At 43.9% G+C, this 19,615-nt stretch overlaps 2 protein-coding genes across 7 annotated transcripts; one reads left to right on the plus strand and one right to left on the minus strand.

The window, feature by feature from the left end:
* The first annotated feature begins 473 nt into the window (after positions 1–473).
* rnf41l (ring finger protein 41, like) lies at positions 474–2,669 on the plus strand. Its single transcript, XM_069655423.1, has 5 exons — positions 474–679; positions 918–1,057; positions 1,719–1,881; positions 1,973–2,093; positions 2,265–2,669. Exons 1-5 carry the CDS (start codon positions 474–476, stop codon positions 2,667–2,669), a joined length of 1,035 nt encoding a protein of 344 aa, XP_069511524.1.
* Positions 2,670–4,265: 1,596 nt separating this feature from the next.
* On the minus strand, positions 4,266–19,120 carry virma (vir like m6A methyltransferase associated). 6 transcript variants are annotated; one of them, XM_069656971.1, is made up of 27 exons: positions 19,042–19,120; positions 18,456–18,568; positions 17,179–17,265; positions 15,590–15,638; positions 15,336–15,498; positions 15,075–15,194; positions 13,106–13,351; positions 11,843–12,573; positions 11,539–11,676; positions 11,224–11,450; positions 10,609–11,139; positions 10,372–10,526; positions 10,198–10,280; positions 9,599–9,692; positions 8,205–8,593; positions 7,942–8,097; positions 7,617–7,852; positions 7,263–7,530; positions 6,959–7,176; positions 6,737–6,869; positions 6,420–6,560; positions 6,176–6,330; positions 5,963–6,059; positions 5,476–5,642; positions 5,006–5,355; positions 4,771–4,917; positions 4,266–4,651 (listed from the first exon to the last, which is right to left on the minus strand). In XM_069656971.1, the coding sequence occupies exons 1-27, from the start codon at positions 19,102–19,104 to the stop codon at positions 4,443–4,445; spliced, it is 5,466 nt and encodes a 1,821-aa protein (XP_069513072.1). In that variant the 5' UTR covers positions 19,105–19,120; the 3' UTR covers positions 4,266–4,442. The 6 variants fall into 6 exon arrangements, with proteins under 6 accessions (XP_069513072.1, XP_069513071.1, XP_069513073.1 ...); XM_069656970.1 differs by having other exon boundaries at positions 5,470–5,642; XM_069656972.1 differs by having other exon boundaries at positions 5,470–5,642; positions 13,136–13,351; positions 15,066–15,194.
* Between the last annotated feature and the right edge of the window lie 495 nt (positions 19,121–19,615).

Raw genomic sequence — 19,615 nt, forward strand, 5'->3', positions numbered from 1 at the left:
ACACTACAACACAGCAGTGAGGATAACATACTACTGCCGAATTTCTCTGTTATCTGAGTGTAATTCTGTCTGTCTGACTGACTGTCTGTCTCTCTCTCTGATCTGATGTCGTCTGACAGCTGCTTCCCTGTGTCCTGAACCTTGTTGTCAGGGATACCTCTCCATGGAGACGCATTCCCAAAGGTGGAGAGGAGGGCTTTAAGGGAAAGGAGACCCTCACTTTGATGGAGCAACAAGTCAGGAGAAAGAGGATGAAGAGGGAACGACCGTAGAAGTCGAGATAAGAGAGAAAGATTACCCTGAGGAGGAACAAGAGGAGAGGAATCAACAGAAGGACAGAAGAAGAAAGAGTTGGATGAAGTGAAAGTTAATTGTCAGGTATGGACACTATTTAAAAAAAAAAGAAGAAGAAGAAAAATACTTATATTCCATCAACTGTTGTAATGTTTGAATAATCCCTGTGCAGTTGCAGGATGGGCTATGATCTGGAGAGGTTTGTGGGCTATGTGAATGAGGGTCTTCTTTGCTGTGTGTGCCGGGACGTGTTGGAGCGCCCACTCCAGGCGCCCTGTGAACACGCCTACTGCAGCTCCTGCATCAGCAGCTGGCTGCTCCATCACCACTCCTGCCCCGAGGACAGACTGCCTCTGGACGTGGGCAGCCTCAAACCACTGTACAGGTCAGTCTACGTCTCAGCATATCATCATCTCATCATTGTTAGTTCATTCTTTAGTTTAATATTTCCATCTAATAAGATAAGATAAAGAAAGGAAATTGTTGTGCCGGATTGCTCTAGAAATAACAGCACAAATTAAACTCACATGATGGATTTAAAAGTTGTAATAAAAAGCTGTATGTTTCCGTGCTTTGTGTGCTCACTCTTATTTCTCTGATGCTAGTTTTACCTTTAACAACAGGTACATGCGTAACGACCTGAGCCGCCTGCAGATCCGCTGTGTGAATGCAGGGCAGGGTTGTGAGGTGGTCTGCTCCCTGGAGAGTCTGCACACACACGAGGATGAGTGCGAGTTTGCCTTCGTCTCCTGCTCTAACACAGGTATGAAGCCTCACACTGAAATCATCTCATATGCTATTTGTTATAATGAGTTTGCCTGTATAGCGTTTTTGGTTGTTAAATGGTTAAATGGATGTGTGGGCTGTAAAGGTAATATGACACGTTTCTGTGAGTATGTGGGGGGGCAACAGGTGGCTCTGTAGTTGCCATGGCTGCCTCCCAAACTAGTGCACCTATGGGACTTTTAGGCTCCCACAGGGTGCATTCAGGGTCAACTTTCCATCACTTTTTAATGAGAGATTTTATGGTGTGTATGAGTATATATATGTCTATTTTTCATACTGTGACTGTGACCTGTCATTGGCAGGTGGAGAGTACATTTGTTATCACTGTGGTAGGTACAGATTTGCAGTGTGTGTGTGCATGCAGTGTGGCATTTTGCAGTGTTGCACAACATAAAGTTATAACAGGACTCATCCCAATATCTTTGTCGCTGTCTATCATGGCCGTGGGCAAAAAAAGTACAGTGAGGAGTGTAAAAGTTAGCATGATGTTCAGCATTCAGAAAACACTTAATAATTTTTTCTAGTATGCTGTACTTAAAGTTTTCAACACAAGTAATCTGTATCAAGTCAAGTAACTGCACTTCTATAACAATATCATTTCATATAAATACAGTACATGTTTGCCGCTGTCCTATTAGGTTGTCCCGTGCAGGTAGAGAGGCGGGGTTTGGAGGCTCACCTGTCAGAATGTAACTACCGCAGCAGAGAGTGTCCAAACGGCTGCGGTCATACTCTTCTCTCCATCGATCAATCGCAGCATAACTGCGTAGCAGAGCTGCGCACAGAGGTGGAGATGCTCAGGTATGAATGTGTGTGTGTGTTACAAAGAGGTCGCTGCTACTTTCGTGTTTTTTTAAGATCATAATTTTGCCTCATTTAATATTTACTGCAGGGCAGAGATGCTGTGCAAGGTGGAGGAGGTGAGACGAGAGATGGAGTCTCGGTTGGACTCACAGAGGAGACACATGGTGCAGAAAGAGTCGCAGCTGAAGAACGACGTGGAGGAGCTCAAGGTGACCTGTCAATTAATTTAACTTGACATCTTTTTAGGTAACAAGAGGGAGGAAACCTGGGCTTAAAATTAAGATTGAAAAACTTCCCAGGATAAAAAGTGTAACTGTCAATAACCTCTGCCGTGAACCATATTCATGCATGTTTGGTGACCTTGTGTCCCCTCTGTGCAGGGTCAGCTGTCCCGTGTTATGTGCGACATGCGTGCTCTGTTAGGAGCCGAGCGTCTCAGAAGACAGGAGCTGGCAGAAGCAGAGCTGGAGAAGAGGGAACTGCTGGAGCTCCTCAGAGACTTGCAGCCAACCAGGAGTCAGCATCCTGTGGAACCGGCAGGCAGGGACCAGCATCAGGGAGACCTGCACACATCTGGATGGGACGTACAAGCTGAGCCAACAAGACACCAGCAGAGGGAGGCATCTTTACACGCCTCCAGTCTGTCACTGCATTCGGCTCAGGCCGTGAATGTATCGTGCCCACCTTCGTCACCTCAGCTGGGAGAAGGCGCACGCAAGGGGGGGACAAGGAGCCTGACTCTGGACTGCATTAAGAGGAAGAGCCGGGAGGTGACGGTCATCTGAGAGGACTGGATCAATAGATAAGCCAAACATGAAATCTTTATTTTTCCTGACAAAAGTAATGAAAACTTACTGAATGTACTGTAATTATGTAGCTTCCTGAATGCAGAGTTTCAGATTTTTTGATCAAATGAGTCTATGAATCAGGTTGAACGTGAAAACAACTCTGTCTGCTGTGGAATTATTATTGTGTTGTGTTTGAGATGTAGGTCTTTTCTACAAACTGAAGTGAACTTTTACTGTAAGACATTTACTCATTTTGTACACTCACCCTGATCATTTCTGCAAACAGGTAACTGTGATTTTGTATCAGTCTGGTTTCAATTAAAAACACCTTAAGTAATATTCTTGATCTCTGGAATGAATTATTTGTACTTTCAGCATTAGTAAACCATCTGCTTATTTTCTACCGGGGTGCTGGTTTAGCTCAGTTAGTCGAGCAGGACAGGAGGCTACAGTCCTCGATGCACTGATCGCAGGCTCGACTCCCGGTCTGTCATCATTTGGTGCATGTTATCTTCCACTCTCTGCTCCCTACAAGTTCCTGTCTCTCTTCAGCTGTCCTATCAATAAGCAAAAAAAAAAGTTAAGTCTTTAAAAAAGTATTTTCTGCTTAAAAAATGTTTTCAAGAGTTTTTTGAGTGGTCTGGGAGAAGTTGGTTATACCCCATATTTTAAGGTTTTTTTTATGTCACAGCAGACCTAAGATGTTGACTCATGTTTAATGTTTCGAAGATTCCTCAAACAAGGCCCTTAAAAGCGAGCTGTAATTTTATACTATCATGACGCAGTCTGTCTCTCAAATGCTTCCTTTGTGAACAGTCTCACTCATTAAAATATAGAACTCAATATTTCCTAATTATTATTTTAAAATGGTTAGAACAGTGTAGTTCTAAAGCATGTGATCTGAGGAAAGCTTGTTTGCAGACACTAAATAGTCAGTTTCACCTGGAGTGCGTTCACAGAAAAGGGGCATTGTTCAGAGCAAATGACCAATCTAAACACAGGCAAGTCTGCCGTCAGCTTATGGGCGTATTTTACAACCTCAAAGCAAACTATGATTTTAGAAAGATACGCAGAAATTACACATTATCCAGAATACATCAACTCAGCTGCAGCAGCTGAGTGCAGGAAGGACAAATAGCAAAAAAACACAGACTAAGTATAATAATATCACTGCTTCATCATTAAAGCATGATATATTATAACTCTTGTGTGTTACATTAGATTAATACATTGCAACGATTTTTTTGCATTAATGACAGATTTAGACTTATTCTCTCAGCCCAGCCGTATCAAACTATGGAGCAAATAAATATAAAAACCATGATGAATAGGTTATCTTACATTAATATATTTAATAAAATCAGACGGTAAAGCGGAAGTGTTTAACCGCTCCTTCTCCCTCCTCTCTTCACGATCTGCTCACAGAGCTCCTGAATCAAAAGACCCGATTGGTCAGCAGGTGGTGTTTAGTTCAGGTTGATCTCTTATCTCTTAACCTCGGACTTAACCCTGAAGCTACCTCGATATGCGCAAATCCTGCTTCGTTTTATACCCCCCCCAATTTCCCTTAAAAGAAAAAAGTGCGAGTTTGTGTCTATGACCTTTATTCTCTGAATACAACTCATCATAACAAAACATAAAACATCAACACAGAGTCTGTACGCAATTCTGACAACATTATCCCACCACGTTTCCATGGAGACAGTATATATAATATCCTGATTGGTCCATGTGTTGCCATGAAAGGCTGCAGTCATTGCCCAGGTGAGTTTACCTGGTGAAGGAGCGAACATGTCGGCCCCTCCCACCTCCGCTCCCTCCCCCGCCACTGAACTTGCTCCCCTGAGATCCTCTCCCTCCTCCTCCGCCTCCCCCACCTCCTCCTCCAGCGCCTCCGCCGCCTCCTCCCGCACTAAGCCACGACAAACCGGCGCCTCCTCTGCCTCTCGGGGCTCGGTCCCGTGGAGCCAGTCGATATGCTGAACCACCAGGAATGGAGCGAGGGGAAGACAAAATAAAAAACACATTTGAAGGTCAGAGTTTGGACATATAAAGAGCAAAATAAAGCATGACGTGTGTGTACATATGGATTTCATACTTGCTGGTGGTTGCCGTGACGGCAGCGGTCCACGTGTGAAGTTGCTCTGGCCTCCGCGTGGTTCACTGTAGGTTCCTCTGTGGGTAACAGCAGGAACTTGTCCGCTCCATGAAGAACCGCGGCCTCCTTCTCTGCGAGTGTAGTTACCTACAGAACCCAAAAGTGAGGATTTATCTCCCTCTAGTGGCCAACAGCAGGTACTAATCATATGTAGCGTGTGTCTGTGTGTACGTACCAGACAGCAATACACCTTTCGGCTGTGGCGGAGTGAAAAAGCGAGTCTGGCTGTGGAAAGCGCCTCTGCCTCTGTTTCCAGTGAACAGTCCTCTGGTGGGGGGTTTTGGGGAGCTCTTGGGGGGCCGTTTGGGGGGCAAAAGTCCAAGAGGGGTCGTAATGTCTTTAAATTCAGCTGCCACAAAGTCATCAACATGCATACTGGGAGGACGGGAGGTGTTCTGTTTACGCTGGCGGAAGATATCATGGGGTCGGCAGAGATTCTGTCCAAAGCCTCCTCTGCCTCCACGTCCGCGAGGAGCAGCCATGATGTGCGCCCTCTTAGCAGGCTCAACGTAGTCGGATTTCCCGCTGCAGAGACAGTTCATATTGAGTCAGTCGATCAAAACAAGACTCCAAATGCTTGAACTCTGCAGAACGAACACTTAAAGCTCAAAAAGTTGAAAAACAACCAAAATACCGGACCTGTACCTTGACGTGATAAACGTCTCGTGCTTGTGTTTGCCCAGCCGGAAGCCTTTTGTTGTCTTTGTATGTCCAGGAGAGGACGGCTCGGAGAGGAAGGAGCGCTCCAGCTCAGCCTTCAGGTCCAGTTCTGGACAGCACTCCTGAGCCAGACCCACCAGGTCCACCTTCACCTGCCGGACAGACAAAGTGACAATACTGATTGGTGTACTGCATTTCAAAATCCATTTAAAGTCTTATGTGATTCAAGAAGCTTTCACTACACGAGAGCACAGCAGCATGTTGGGAGAAAAAGAAACAGGAGCAGTAACAGCGGCTGGATGGAGTCGATGGAGTCTGGTCATGTCTGAACATGGGAAATTATTTGTGAGTCAGTGTCTAACATTTGGAAGTGCCCCAGGTTTCAACCAGTTTATTTTATAAAAGTACATATTAAGTTACTTGCCTTAGGGTTGTAATAATCTATAAAAGGCATGTACGCATGCACACTCACCATGTCAAGGTCTGTCTCTATATCATCAGTTTGGAAGGGAGAGAACCACAGAGTCTTCAGCTGCTCGTCCAGAGCTTCTGACAGGATGAACACAGTCCTGCAGATAACACACAAAGGCATGTACTATAACGTCCACTGTCAGTCTCTGTTTGCAGAAGTAATCTATAAGACTAGTTTTGTACATGATCTTTAATGGTATTAGTCATGATGTACCTGTGGTTAAACTGGGCCCCGAGCGTCTCGGGAGCTGGCAGAGTGGGTTCGGTGTCGGCTGCAGGAGGTGTGTCTGTAGCCGTCTCCAGCGTCTGCCTCAGAACAATCACATTCTCCAACAGAGTCTCCAGTGACTCATCATCCTTACACAGCTTCTACGGACAAACACACAGACATTAAGTTACAGAGGCAGCAACAACCCTTCATTTGCAAAAACAACTTTACATGTGTGCAGGATTTGTACCGTAATCTGTTTCTCTAAAGTGGGGAGCGGATGGGTCTCAGACTCCTCCCACTGCAGGAGAGCTTTCATCTCAGTGCCTGACAGCAGCCGTGGAGCAGTGAAGACGGGCTCCTCGCCGGACCCCTGGGCCTCGTCGACACACTGGATTAACAAAAACACACAGAGGTTACATTAAAATCAAACTATCACATAATGTATGCAGCTCTGCAAATATATAAAGTAACACAATTAAAATACCTCCCATGTGCAAAGGTATTGTATCATACTTTTTGTACTTCAATGTCAAACCCAAACCAGTAATACAACCAGGTACTGACCATTGTGTCTGTGTTGACGATCTGTCTGAGGAAGTCTAGCAGAGCTGAGAGCAGATCAGCTGAGTCTTTATTGAAGGCAAACACCAGTCTCTTCAACAGCGAGCACAGACCCGCACCATGTTTCTTCAGAGCACTGAAACAAAGAGGAAGTCCAATCAAAACAAGGACACTTAAAGGACGGCAGTGATCCAAGAAGACAGTGAAACAAGAAGTGAGCATTACACTTTGAGGTGGTAGAGTCCGTAGTCGTGCTCAGTGAGGAAAGTCAAAGTCCTGATACTGGTGAGTAGGAGCGGGACGCTGCTCTCTGCATTCCCCAAAACCTCCAACAAGGTGTTGCACACTGCTGACATCATGTCTCGCCCCGGGAGTGCATTAGCCAGCTGCTCGGCCTCTGACACTAAGCTTTCACCATTTGGAGAGGTAACCAGAGAAATGTCCTGGAGAAGATAGAAATACGTTTAAGACTTCATCCTGTTCTGTTAGGATGTATGTTGTTTGCCTTTATGTGCACCATGCTGCCTACCTGGTCACACAGTGACTGTAATACTGTCCCCACTAGTTCGCTGCATTGCTGCTGCTGCTGCTGCTGCTGCTGCTGCAGGGAGTGATCAGCTGGAGGAACCAACAGAGACAGCAGCAAGGGGAACAGGTCTGCTAGCTGTTCATCTCCGGACACAGAGCCGGACAGCAGGTGCAGCGCTGCGCTCTTACAAGCTTTCTGTGACACCAGAGCATCCAGCAATGACAGCAGACGCAGGACCTGACCCCAGCACACTGCTTTCCCCTCCACCCTGCAGTCAGGACATTGAATACACTTAAAATACAATTCACAGCGCACACAGCAACAATGCGTGGGGAGTTCTTTTTTTTCACTCACGGCTGCAGCTCCTCCAGCAGCAGCTCCAGCAGGGTCTTCATGATGAGTGTGGCGGTGGGTGAGGACAGGTCTGCCAGTTGAACACACATTCTCCTCAGCATGGCGAGGAGAGGAGGGCAGCTGGTGGCGCACACACACCTCAGCGCCTCAGAGAACACTTTCCACTGCGCCCGTATGTGCATGCTCCACAGCTTCCTCGTGTTTAAGGCTACAGCCACATCTTGGACTGAAATCACCTACGGAGCATAAAGCAAATTATTATCAGTGTGTTTATTCAGAGGATGAAAGGAGGCAGAGGATAGTTTGGTGATCAGGGAGGAGTTACCTGAGTGCTCTGCATTGGCAGCGGAAGAGGGAGGAGCTCAGAGAGTAACGTCAGACCGGAGAACAGACCTTCAGGAGCCTTCAGCAGTGAGCCCAAAACCTCCTTCAGCATCAGAGACCATGTGTTACTGGCCAGAGTCTCTTCTGTGTGAGTCACCTGCACCAAACACACAGTGACTCAGAGTTATGACTACTAATGGCTCTTTTTGCTCTACAGCTCTTGACTAAACAAACACTTGCCCACACTCTTTCCAATTCACACACCTCCTCATTGACACCCTGCGTGAAAGTGAGCAATACATCAACGATTAGCGCCTGCACTCTGGTCTCCTCTCCGTCTAGACGTCCAGACGCGGGGATGGAGCACACGATCATGTGCAGCGTCACCAACACGCTGGCAACGCGAGTGTCCCTGAATTGGAAAGCTCCGCCGCGGAGCAGCTCCATCAGCATGGTGCGCAGCAATCGCAGTGTGCTGATACAGATACTGAGGATCATGCAGCGTTGCGGCGTGGGGCCCATGTGTCCGTGCACGCGCCACGGCTGCAGCAACACGCTGCACAGCTTCTGTAGGACGCGCACACACGTGTCAAGACCCTCACCGGAGAAGAGCTGGACCCCAGCAAGACTCCACTTAAGATCCCTCTGCTGACCTGTAGAAAGGAGGAGGACATTTGAAGAATGTGTCAAAGATTGAAACATCTGTCTCTTTTGTAACTGCTGCAATCAACATCCATGAACACGCTCACTGGTGTATATCTTCAAGGTACCAATTGGAGGTTTTGAGGACTTGTAGCTCTATGGTGCAGTATTTTGTATAAGTGGGTCCCGGTGTTGTTTGTACTGCAAATGGTCTCTTACTATTTTATTAATCTACAGATGTCAATAATGCAGTTATAACAAATTTAATAGCACTTTATTATATCCCCTAACCTCATCACTGATCATACCACAAACCGCACACTTAGCTTTAAAAACCTTTTAATTTTCTACTATCTTATCCATCTGAGATAAATCAATAAATAAGTGGACAATCTGCCCTCACTCTCTCCCTGTCGCGAGCAGGTTCTACACACACGCTCTACAGAGAAACACACACACAGACAGAGATGTCCTCTGGTACCTCCATACTATAAATTCATTCATTGAGCAGCGGCCTTTCCCTTTTAAAATAAACAGAAATATGTCACTGTTTTAAAGTGCTACGTCATTAATAACATCCCTCGTGCGAGAACTGCATATTAAACTTTTGTGACCTAATAAAACAGACTGCTGATGAAGACAGTCAACAGCAGACAGAAGGAGGGGGGTGGGGCGAGCAGCTGTGTGCAGAGGTGCAGGTGTGTTTGTGAATTGAGACTTAAGAAGGGGAAGAAGAGAGAACAAATAAAGTGCAAAAGTAAGATATAATGATCCAGAAACAGGGTAATCCTGACTGAGTAAGTCTACATGTGATGTGGTGCTTCTCAAAAAATCATTGATATATTCAATTAATTGCAATTAATTAAGGCCTGTAACTAATTTGAGTATTTTTTTGAATTGCCTGACATCACTACACTGTATGTAAACCCAACTTTTGTTTGCTACAGGACCACAGGGTTTTAGAAAAAATAAATAAATAACCACATGTGAACAGAAATCCTGTTTGTTGTCTTTACCCTCGACAGCAGGTGGGGGGCAGGCGATGTGATACAGGACCCTGAGAGCAGTGACCAGTCCAGTTCCCTCAGCAGTCAACACATTTTCCACATTCTGAAATTAGAAAACACGCATGTTAAAAATTACATATGGCGCTCTTATTTGCATATAGCCTTCACTCAAATATGCTACAGAGCAGGTAGACGTCTGAGCAGTTCAGACTTGTAGGTAAAGCTATATGGTGGCTCAAAGGTACAAAATTAGATGTAAACATGTTGTTGAAGGTTTTATTTACAGATATACTTCTTGCTTTGTTAAACGTATTTTAGTCAGTCTAGTGTGGTAGTGTAAAATTCTCTCTTATACCCCGTCCCTGTGGTAGCATGAGAGTCCTTGACTGAACATACTCCATGAATTAAATGTTAAGGACATTTCATTGGCTGCTTTCCAAACACTGCCAACAGCACAGATTTATCTGCCACTGAATTAAAAGGACTGAGGAGTTATTAGGACTGCAGCTAATATAAGAAGATGAAAGCTCACATAGTTACTGAGAATGAAAGCGTAGTGAGAAGTTGATTTGCTTCGGCTCTGTGTATATCGGCTGAGACATTTGTACCTGTTTGATGTAGTCTATGAGGGTGGGAATGCTGCCAATCTCAAAGCGAAGTTTGTCCAGAGGCTCCAGCCATTTGCTGAGCTCTGAAGTTCAAAAGAAGCAGAAGAACAAACTGTTACTAATCAGAAAAACCTTCATGGCGAAGAACTGAAATGCAACATTGCTAATGTTTACCCTGTAACTTGGCATTGGTGTCGTCAGCCTTGGCTATGCAGAGAAGTGGGGCGGCATATTGTTCCATCATGCGCAGTTCATTGGAGCTCTGCACCACCACTAACACCAGCATACAGGCATAGTTATATGTCACTGTTTTGCGGGCTTTGGCCTCACTGCAAGAAAAGAAGAAAAAAGGTGAAGACATACTCAGGAGTCACTGCGTAAAGAAGAGACGTGAAGAAGAGAAAGCCGTACCCCTGTCCCTCTTTGCTGCTGTGGTGCTGCAGCAGTGTGACCAGACAGGACAGGTTGTTTTCCAGGCTGAGCACATGGGCCACAGCACTGCGCCCAGTCTGTGTGAACGTCATCAGGTAGAGTGCATGAAGCATGCCCAGAACCTCCGCGTTGTCACCCTCCTCTAGCCCGGCTCCTCCGTCTCCTCCTGCAGCCACATGGCTCATGAGCTCAGACACCCCCTGCAGGGCGTGCAGCGCCTGCATCAGCCAGACCCCGAAGCCCTCTTCACCGAACCCTGGCCCACTGAGAGCTCCCTCTCCGCCTGTAAACGTGGTCTCCTCAATCTCCGCTTCTGCCATCGACGCCAGGAGGCGCAGCAGCAGGTTTGCAGGAGTGGGCTGGGCGAGAAGGAAGAGCAGACCCGACTGGGTGAGCGACAGGAAGCGGAGGATGTCTCTCACTGCTTGGGTGACCCCGAGGTGGCCAGCTGCTGCGGCCGCTGACAACACCACCGCTGTGCTCTCCAGGAAACGGCATGCGTGCATGTACCTGAGAGAAGAGAAGAAGTTAGTCACAACTACGTTCAACGTCATGCCTGAAGTTCTGCACTGTCATACATGTTTTAATGTTTACCTGTACAGTGTTGGGTACGGATCATCCCTCTCCTGTGGCCCTGTTATTCTCGCACTAGTCGGGAAGGCTTTCCCCGGCGCCTGCACCATATGGTTGGGGGCCGTCTCTAGCAGGTGATGCAACTCTTCCAAAACCCCTGCAAGCCTATCAAGCTCTGTCTCGCTAACAGGGGCGGGGCTTAGTGATGGTTCCTCCTCCATGGGGCTGTCAGCATCTTCCATCTCCTCCTGAGAATTACAGTCAATCATGATTAATGAAAAACAGTCTTTGGAGTAAAATAAGTAAGTGGGAATAAGCGTGTTTGAGTGTGTCTACCTGCTGTGGTTCACTCCATGCTCCTGCTGTACGCTGCAGGTCCGTCAGAACCTCATACATGTGGCTTTTCTGTAAAATGGCGTTGCCGGCTGTTATGACCCTCACCGTTTCTTCACGAAGGAACAGCTGGACTAAACGCTGTAAAAGCATGAACAGTTTAGTGTTAGATACAAAAAATCAAGGGGATGTTTTTCTGTAAATGTGAAGGGCAATAACAAAATCAATATGCACTGTATTTAAAGATGACACAAATGGCAGGATGGTTTCCATTTGTAATTTCACATTAATACTTTGTGGTGCTAACCTGATAGCCACTTTTCTCTGAGTCTCCTGCATGTAGAAAAGCCTCCACGCCAGCAGGAGCGCTGGTCAGAGCACCGAGGGCTCTCAGGAAACTGAGCTTCAGAGTGGAGGAAACATGGTCCGCATGGAGCAGTCCCAGCACCACATCCAGGGCCCCTTCGTGCAGCAGCGCTGTGAGACCCTGCGGGCACTCTGCTAGGCATGATGCTAACTTGGCTCCAGCTTTCAATTGTCTGAGATTAAGAGCGATTGGTTGTGTGAGCGCAATCTCCATACTCAGCGCTTGGAGTGCCCATCGGGCTAAAACTCCAACAGGTCCCTCCATCTCTTGATCTCCTTGTTTAATTAAATGACCCAGCCCTTTGGCCAACAGTCCAGGAGCCTCTTCCACGGCAGTGACCCAGCGAGCATCTCTCTCTTCTCCAATGCTGGGTAGTAGCTCTTTCAGCTGTAAAACAGCCTCAGCCTCCTCTCCTAATGCTGGTTCTTCTGTTCCACCAGTGTCCCTGGGTTCCTCCACACTGGCCTTCTCAAACTGGGTGTCAAAGCGGGTCTTGTACGGGGGCGTGAAGTGGAGCAGCGGTCTGAGTTCTCGCTCATATGGGTCATACTGGACAGGTGGCACAGACGCCAGGTCCTCAGGAGTGTAGTCCATGTCAAAGCTGGGCAGCTTGAAGCTTCCGTTATCAAGATCGTCCTCATCGCTGGAAATCTGCTCGTAACCATCATCACCTGTGAGGGCGGGACAGACGAAAGAGGAGGGACATTTGTAAAAAGTTAATTTTTTGAGATTGAGATCCTTCAAAAATTCATAAAATATGTATGTAAGAATGAATAGAAAACCAGGAGGCAGCAACTACTTTATATTCCCTTGCTCATTCACAAATGTCTCACAAATGTCCACTCACACATGGCAGCGTAAGTCCAAGCATGCAGTTTAGTTTGACATGCAGGATGAGACTACAGCACAAGCATCAGCCATGGTTCTGTGTGAGGCAGACCTCCACACGACAGCTTATGAAAGATCATAAGCCTTCAGAGTAGCCCGGAGTGAGCTAGCTGAGAGTTTGGAGAATCCAGCGTTTGTAGATGAAGGCAGCATGCCAGAGCAGAGCACACACTCTCCAACTGTCACTCACTCCCAAATGGAACCTGCTCCCGTGGCCCCCTGGAGGTCTGACGAGTAAGCAGCACCAAGGGGTTCAGGGCCCGGCATCCATTTGGGATTGTAGACTATCCTACTCTCACAAAATAACTCCCCTACCTTCCTCCATTTCCTCTTCCTCGTCCTCACCCTCATCTTCCTCTTCCTCCTCCTCGTCTTCCGGGATGCTCCCCTCGGTCCTCGCGTCCTCCTCCTCCTCCTGCTCCTCCTCTTCCTCCTCCTCGTCGCCTTCGTCCTCTTGTTCAGCATCTGAGTACGCTTCATCGGCAGGCAGCGATCGTTCGGGTGACACGGCCTCCAGGTAGTCTTCTCGGCCCTGGCATGGCTCGTCTTTGACCACGCCCACTGTAGATGGAGGGCATATAGATCAGACAACACAGCCATAGGGCATACTTAAACATGAAGTACACATTTATCAGTATGTAAGGTCATACTGTGGCTTTTCATGTTTCAGCCTGTTAATACAAATGCTTACTTTTTTACTTACCATTGTCTAAAGACTAACACTTCTCTTAAATATATGTTCACACTTGGCAGGCAGCCACTAATCTCAGTAAATTGTGATAATCAGCGTGCAGAGGCTTGCTTTGGATGTGTAACCCATGGTAGTGAACATTATGTGCCTTTAACATGTACAAGAACACAACGCACATAACTTCCAACTGCATTTATGTGCAACAATAAGAAAATCGAGAAAAGTATAGTGCAACAAAAGGCTCACTGTGATAAATTACCAATTTTAAACATGGACTTTTGTATTTTCATATTCTTACACTAGTACTGAAATTTACTAGAAAATAAAAGAGTAATCAGGAAAAAAACAACAACAATAATAGACTAAATGTTTTTACACTGTGGTAAATAGACGAAAGCATGCAAGCATGCATTATAACAATTTAATGCTGCTGTTACATCTGGATTGGTCCCAGAAATGTTTTTCATAGAGAAATAAACACATATTTTAAAGCTCCTGTGAGGAGTTTTTCGCTGATTATGAAACAGAAATTCATTCTGATGACTCTATATGAGCTACAAAAGCAAAACAGACCATCAGCGACAAGATTGATTATTTCTATATAGTTATTTTTAATGCCTGAAGCTGCTGGTGGGGGGTAGGTGTCAGACGAAGCGATTTACTGCATGATGCTTTTGTTTACATTTTCCACGGCAAAATTTAAAGCGAGTGATAGATATGAAAATGTTAGAGAAAGCAGGATGAGATTTTTTTTTTAAAAACCACCACTTAAGCATGTACAGGACAAAATCACAGAAGAGATAAGAGGTACGGCTTTGTCCACAGGGGGCGCCAAAGCAACACAAACCCAAAGTTCCTCACAGGAGCTTTAAGATAAGTAGCCCAACTCCAACAAAAAGTAGGAAAATGAATAATTTACCTTTAAAAAAGAAACACTACAAATAACGAAAAATTAAATTTCAAAGATTTGCTGATTGCAATTCCAAGCACAGAATGTGTAAACCCCAACAGTGATGTTTTATTTAATTATATTTAAGATTATATTACATTTATTTTTTGCCCTAAACTAAAAAAATACAGCACGGTGCCTACAAGAATATGTTATCATATAGGTGCATATCTGACAACGTGACCCGATACACATATACCAATACATCTGATATCTTCTGTCATTTGTTCCATCACCAGTTGGGTTCTGAAACAAGGTGTAGGCATTGTTGCCATTGCACATAAACCAAGGACTGTTGGCTTTGTGTCCATCATGATGACATCCATGGGAGCATCTATTATATGTATGTATTTATGTCTCCTGTTGTTGTACCTATGTCTTTTTTCTTTTATGATGTGTATTGCAAACCAAATTCCCCCTTATTGACAATAAAGATTATCCATTCCAATCTAACTGTGAAAGGCTAATATCAGCCGAATATATACAGTGAATCCCTAATTTATACATTTTCTGTTTGTTTTGTTTCTAAATGTTTAATCTATGTATGCTAGATTAAATCATAAGATCAACCAGGTCGTGTTGATTCATGACGATGCAACAGGATGATTCACAGTGATGGAACAGAATATACGTACAGTTCTTACCCGTCACTTGGACCTGCTCTTCATCATCATCATCCGGAGGGGGAGGCCCAGGTGGAGTACGAGGGCCTCTGGGTGCTGGTCTGGGTGGGCTGCCGTTGTACTGGTCATCTTTTTCCCACTCTAAAATAAACACACAAAAGAGTGATGGTTTAACACGCTGATCAGAGAAAGTCAGAGGCAAACTGTTCACTGGGTGTTTCAGTTTCAGGCAATGGGTGTGAGGGCGAGAGCATTTGGAAGTTTCGGCTTAATGATGCCCACCTTGTTTAATGATCCTCTTGGGCCCGCTGGGCTGCTGAGGGGGTGGGGGTGGAGGAGGAGGGGGTGAGCCTTGGTCATGTCCATGTGAGCGCTCTGCTGTCCCGTACACTGCTACAGTCAGACTTGTGTACCAGCCTCGCAGCACCAGGCCATCTGTATTCACCTGCACGAACAAACCCAGGTAGATCATTGATTTTATAATAAACAGAAAATACAGAAAATATTGATAATTTGGTTCGTTAACGATCGTTTACCTTTCCACTGGGTCTGAACACGATGGACTTGTTCTCATCATACTCCAGGCTGAGGACAAAATAAAAGACAGGGTGGATTATAACATCAGTTATCCTTAAACGTGCGAGTGTTAATCATGACTCTAGGACATTTTATTTTTAGATTATAGCATTTAACTGCAATGAAGATGATCAGCAGTCTGTTAAGCCCTAGATAAACTTTCTTCCATCCAGCATAAATTGTCGTGTAATTATGTCTCAAAAGCACTCCCTGTCAACTCTCCACTCTCCTCTGACTAATAAGAGCATAACCTCACTTAAGGTTTCACCATATAGCATGAAATTAAAGACCTGCTTCACAAACATGCAAACATAAGTATTCTGTAAATCCGATAGGGAAAGAATTGTCTAGGATCATGTATCATTATGTCACATTTTTCATTCCATCCAAAGATTTAATCATTTACTCTCGCACAATGTTGACCCAGATAAGCAGAAAATGGATGAATAGATAGATGGTCACTTTGTTTCCTTATGAGTTACTGTGGAAGCAGTGTTTGCTTCAGAGCTGATGGTTTTGATTGAAAGTCGTACTAATCAACTCTCTATACAATCTCAATTTTAGTTTATAAAATAAACACACACAGACAGCCCACAATCGGTTACAAAAACATTTGCTAATTAACATAAGTGGGTACAGTAGACAGCAAAATAAAGAAAAAGAGTTATCATCTTCCAATGCTTTTTATATGCAGCCAAATACCCTGTAACAGGAAATACAGTATATGCAAAAAAAAACATAGTTCTGCTAGAAATAATTGTTTTTCTTTATCTATTCTTTGGTTTTTCTTGTGGGTGAGGAGACTATTTTTCCGCTCCAGACATCCTTATTTTATTAAACAATCTGAGAAGGACGAATCCATCTTTGGCTGAACTGGTCACTGCCCATTGTTATAAGCAAGTTGTCCCAGGTGGACAGAGGATAGTTTTAAGGGTTTTATGGTTTGGAGAAAACTGTCTAAGTCCCATACAATATAACTGGTATATATTGGGTTCCAATGTGTCTCTGTCACAAAAAGTGCATCATTATTGTTTGATCTGAATCATAAAGCTTCTGATCATCCCCTGATCTGACACAATGGATCAACGGGCAAAGAGCCATTTATCAAAAAATACTTTGACATTTGCAAGATATTAAAAAAGCCATCAAACCTGTTTAAAAAAAATCGACTCCCAACTTTCCCAGCAGAGATAATAATCTGGGTGCGTCTTATTTACAGTTTTCAACAACTCTTACACATTTAGAAGTTGAAAGTTGAAAGTTTACGCTCTGGTGCTACTGTGCAGTGTGCACACCTCTGTTATTATGAGGTCAGAATAAAAACATTCAACTCAAACATTTAACCGCTTGTCCTCTTGGTTTTTGTGTCACTTTCAGCTACCATGTGGGTGGGGTTCGGTTTCTGGAGAGACCAGTTAACCAGAACAGGAACAAAGAGGCCGTAATATGGGTGGGTGCATCTGAAAAGGGCTCAGATGCTGCCGTGACTGGTTCTACAGGTGAGACGGAAATCGGCATCTTAAAACACTTTTGAGAAAGTGATGCTGACCTGCCCAGTCGGTGGAAGGAAGAGTTGTTGGGTTTGGTGACATTATTGAAGAACAGCTCCAACTGAAAGGCATGAGGAGACGTCTCCCTGGAAACACAGAAAAACAAACACACACACACACAAAGTTATTAAGAGTATTGATAAAGTATATGGGGATTTGCGATAACAGCTACTGAAGATATACTGCTTGTACAACAGCATACACTCAGTGGCCACTTAATCAGGTACACCTGTACAATCAGTTAAAATTCAATACAAGATCTGTACCATATATTCTGAGTTTAAACAGTATCTGTGTGATGTTCTGTTTATGGTGGTAATGTTGGAAACTTAAAACACATCTTAATTAATCATGATACATAGTGTATATGTATCTAAATATTTCATCTCTACACAACACGGAGAGAGCCTGATGTGCTCCGGTTTGTGCATTGTTCAGCACTGAGCCCATTCATTCATTTAAATTACATCACACACTATTCAACAGTCTCAGTGGGAATCAGGACCCACACAACAATGGAGCTCCGGTGTCAAACTACTTTCCTACAGGCGCACACACATACATCTCAGGTATCTGTAGCAAACGAACATATCCAGAGGCGATAAACCATGAAGTTAAATATTTCCTGCAACTGGGGTTGCATCAATCCAACATTTCCCACCTAAAACAATTTTGATAGCTGGAATCTTGTTTATCTGCCTATACTGAGGACTGACCTAATATCATTGCTCTTTCCCCCCCAATTTCAAAATCTGTATACCATGCTTTATAGCTACAAGTTTAATGTGGGGTAAAATGAGACAAGGGAAAGCTACCCATCATAAATTAATCAATGTAGCCATTGCCAGAAACAGTGAATTTGACCAAGGACAGATAAACTGGAATTGTTGGGAATACTGACAAAATGATCATCAATACCAAATCTATTCAAGTTATCAACTTAATAACAGATAACAGAACTATATTCAGCTGTCAGATTATAGAGTATGCATTGACCCCCCTTATATTTAGAATACCCTTATAAATATATATGATTTATATATGTTAAAAATATTGTACATAATGAACAAATAACTAGAAACAACTCTTAGCTAGAAATAATGTTTTAGCACCAACAACATAAAATCGAACCAAGGCATATTCCAACAAAAAATAAACATGATAACTTTCATGAAAGGATAATTTATCACAGAGTTGCTTTATTATACTGCATAAACTTTATCTAGGTGGTTCTGATCAACTGTGAATGTACTGTGTTCAGTCAGTGTGCCCTTACCCAAATGCTCTGTTGTCAGGTAAGTTGCTGTGTGCTTTGATCCCTGGAGGAATGACCCGTACCTCTGTGATTAGCACCCCGCAAGGAAACCGCACCACATCCACGTTGGTTAACTGAAGTGCATTAAAACATCACAAGTCATCCAAACATTTAGATTATGCAGCGTTTTAACTAAACACATTAACACTACACATTAGAATGGCCACTTTAGCTGCCCGCTCGGAGGTACACATGACCGGTTGGGATTGTAAAGTTACCGTTAGCCACTGAGCTAACTAGCAAACAAACTGCGCAAGGATGCAAAACAGAACCGCGTTGCGTGAAATGATTATATAAATCAATTCACGTTTAACGTATATATGTGGTACAATTGCATGTACAATTAGACGTGTAGTAAAGTAAATCTGTGAATTGCAACGGTAATATAACAACCATTATAAAGCTGCTAATATTAGCAAACTTGACAACGTTAGCTTGGAAGTTGAGCCGACTTCTCCATAACTCCTAAATATAACCGATATGAGACTGAAATTAAATGCAGGCAACTCAGATCATCAAGAAGGTGACCAGGATTCAGAGAAATTACCTCTGCACTCTGATGCTTAAATGTATCTAGAAAAAGCAGCTCCGTTGAAGTCTCCCCCGCCATCGCTTTCTTGCTGTCCGTCGGGCCGGGGGGTAAACTTCCGGTTTGGTGACTACTTCCGGAGCAGGTCATCCAAACATAAATAAACAAAAAAATGTACATAAGAAATACATTTTAAACTTAGTTTAAATTTAGTAATTTCATTGAAAAGAATACATTTTATCAACTATTTGATCTTAATCAGATTAGAAAAGATGACAATTAACTTAAATAGACATAAAAAAAAAAGCTTACATATCCTTTAAAATAGTTTTCATATCATATTTTGAATTATTTAGCTATTTTATATGTATGCTTCCTGACCTTAATTAGTTGCTTTTCAGGTTTTTGTTATTTCCATACTACTGTATCTGTGTATTCATATATTTTGCACTTTAAAGCTAAGGTTTATTCTTTGGCAAAAATTCTGAATATCATCATTATTATTATTGTTGTTGTTGTTGTGAAACTAAAGGATTGATTAAAAACTTCTGTCTGTGGTGTTAAAATCTACAGTGCCTTTTTTCTGTGCACT

Source organism: Semicossyphus pulcher, unplaced genomic scaffold, assembly GCF_022749685.1.
Source record: "Semicossyphus pulcher isolate SPU_LCO1_2020_fin unplaced genomic scaffold, fSemPul1.0.p SCAF_9, whole genome shotgun sequence".
NCBI lineage: Eukaryota > Metazoa > Chordata > Actinopteri > Labriformes > Labridae > Semicossyphus > Semicossyphus pulcher.

Excerpts from the sequence above, each read along its gene's own strand:
- rnf41l (XM_069655423.1), top strand. The coding sequence starts at position 474 with ATGGGCTATGATCTGGAGAGGTTTGTGGGCTATGTGAATGAGGGTCTT. Across the intron at positions 1,058-1,718 it reads CGTCTCCTGCTCTAACACAG|GTTGTCCCGTGCAGGTAGAG; the intron begins GTATGAAGCCTC and ends CTGTCCTATTAG. Across the intron at positions 1,882-1,972 it reads ACAGAGGTGGAGATGCTCAG|GGCAGAGATGCTGTGCAAGG; the intron begins GTATGAATGTGT and ends TATTTACTGCAG.
- virma (XM_069656967.1), bottom strand. The coding sequence starts at position 19,104 with ATGGCGGGGGAGACTTCAACGGAGCTGCTTTTTCTAGATACATTTAAG. Across the intron at positions 17,266-18,455 it reads CCTGACAACAGAGCATTTGG|GGAGACGTCTCCTCATGCCT; the intron begins GTAAGGGCACAC and ends CTGTGTTTCCAG. Across the intron at positions 5,356-5,469 it reads TTTATCACGTCAAGGTACAG|CGGGAAATCCGACTACGTTG; the intron begins GTCCGGTATTTT and ends CTGTCTCTGCAG.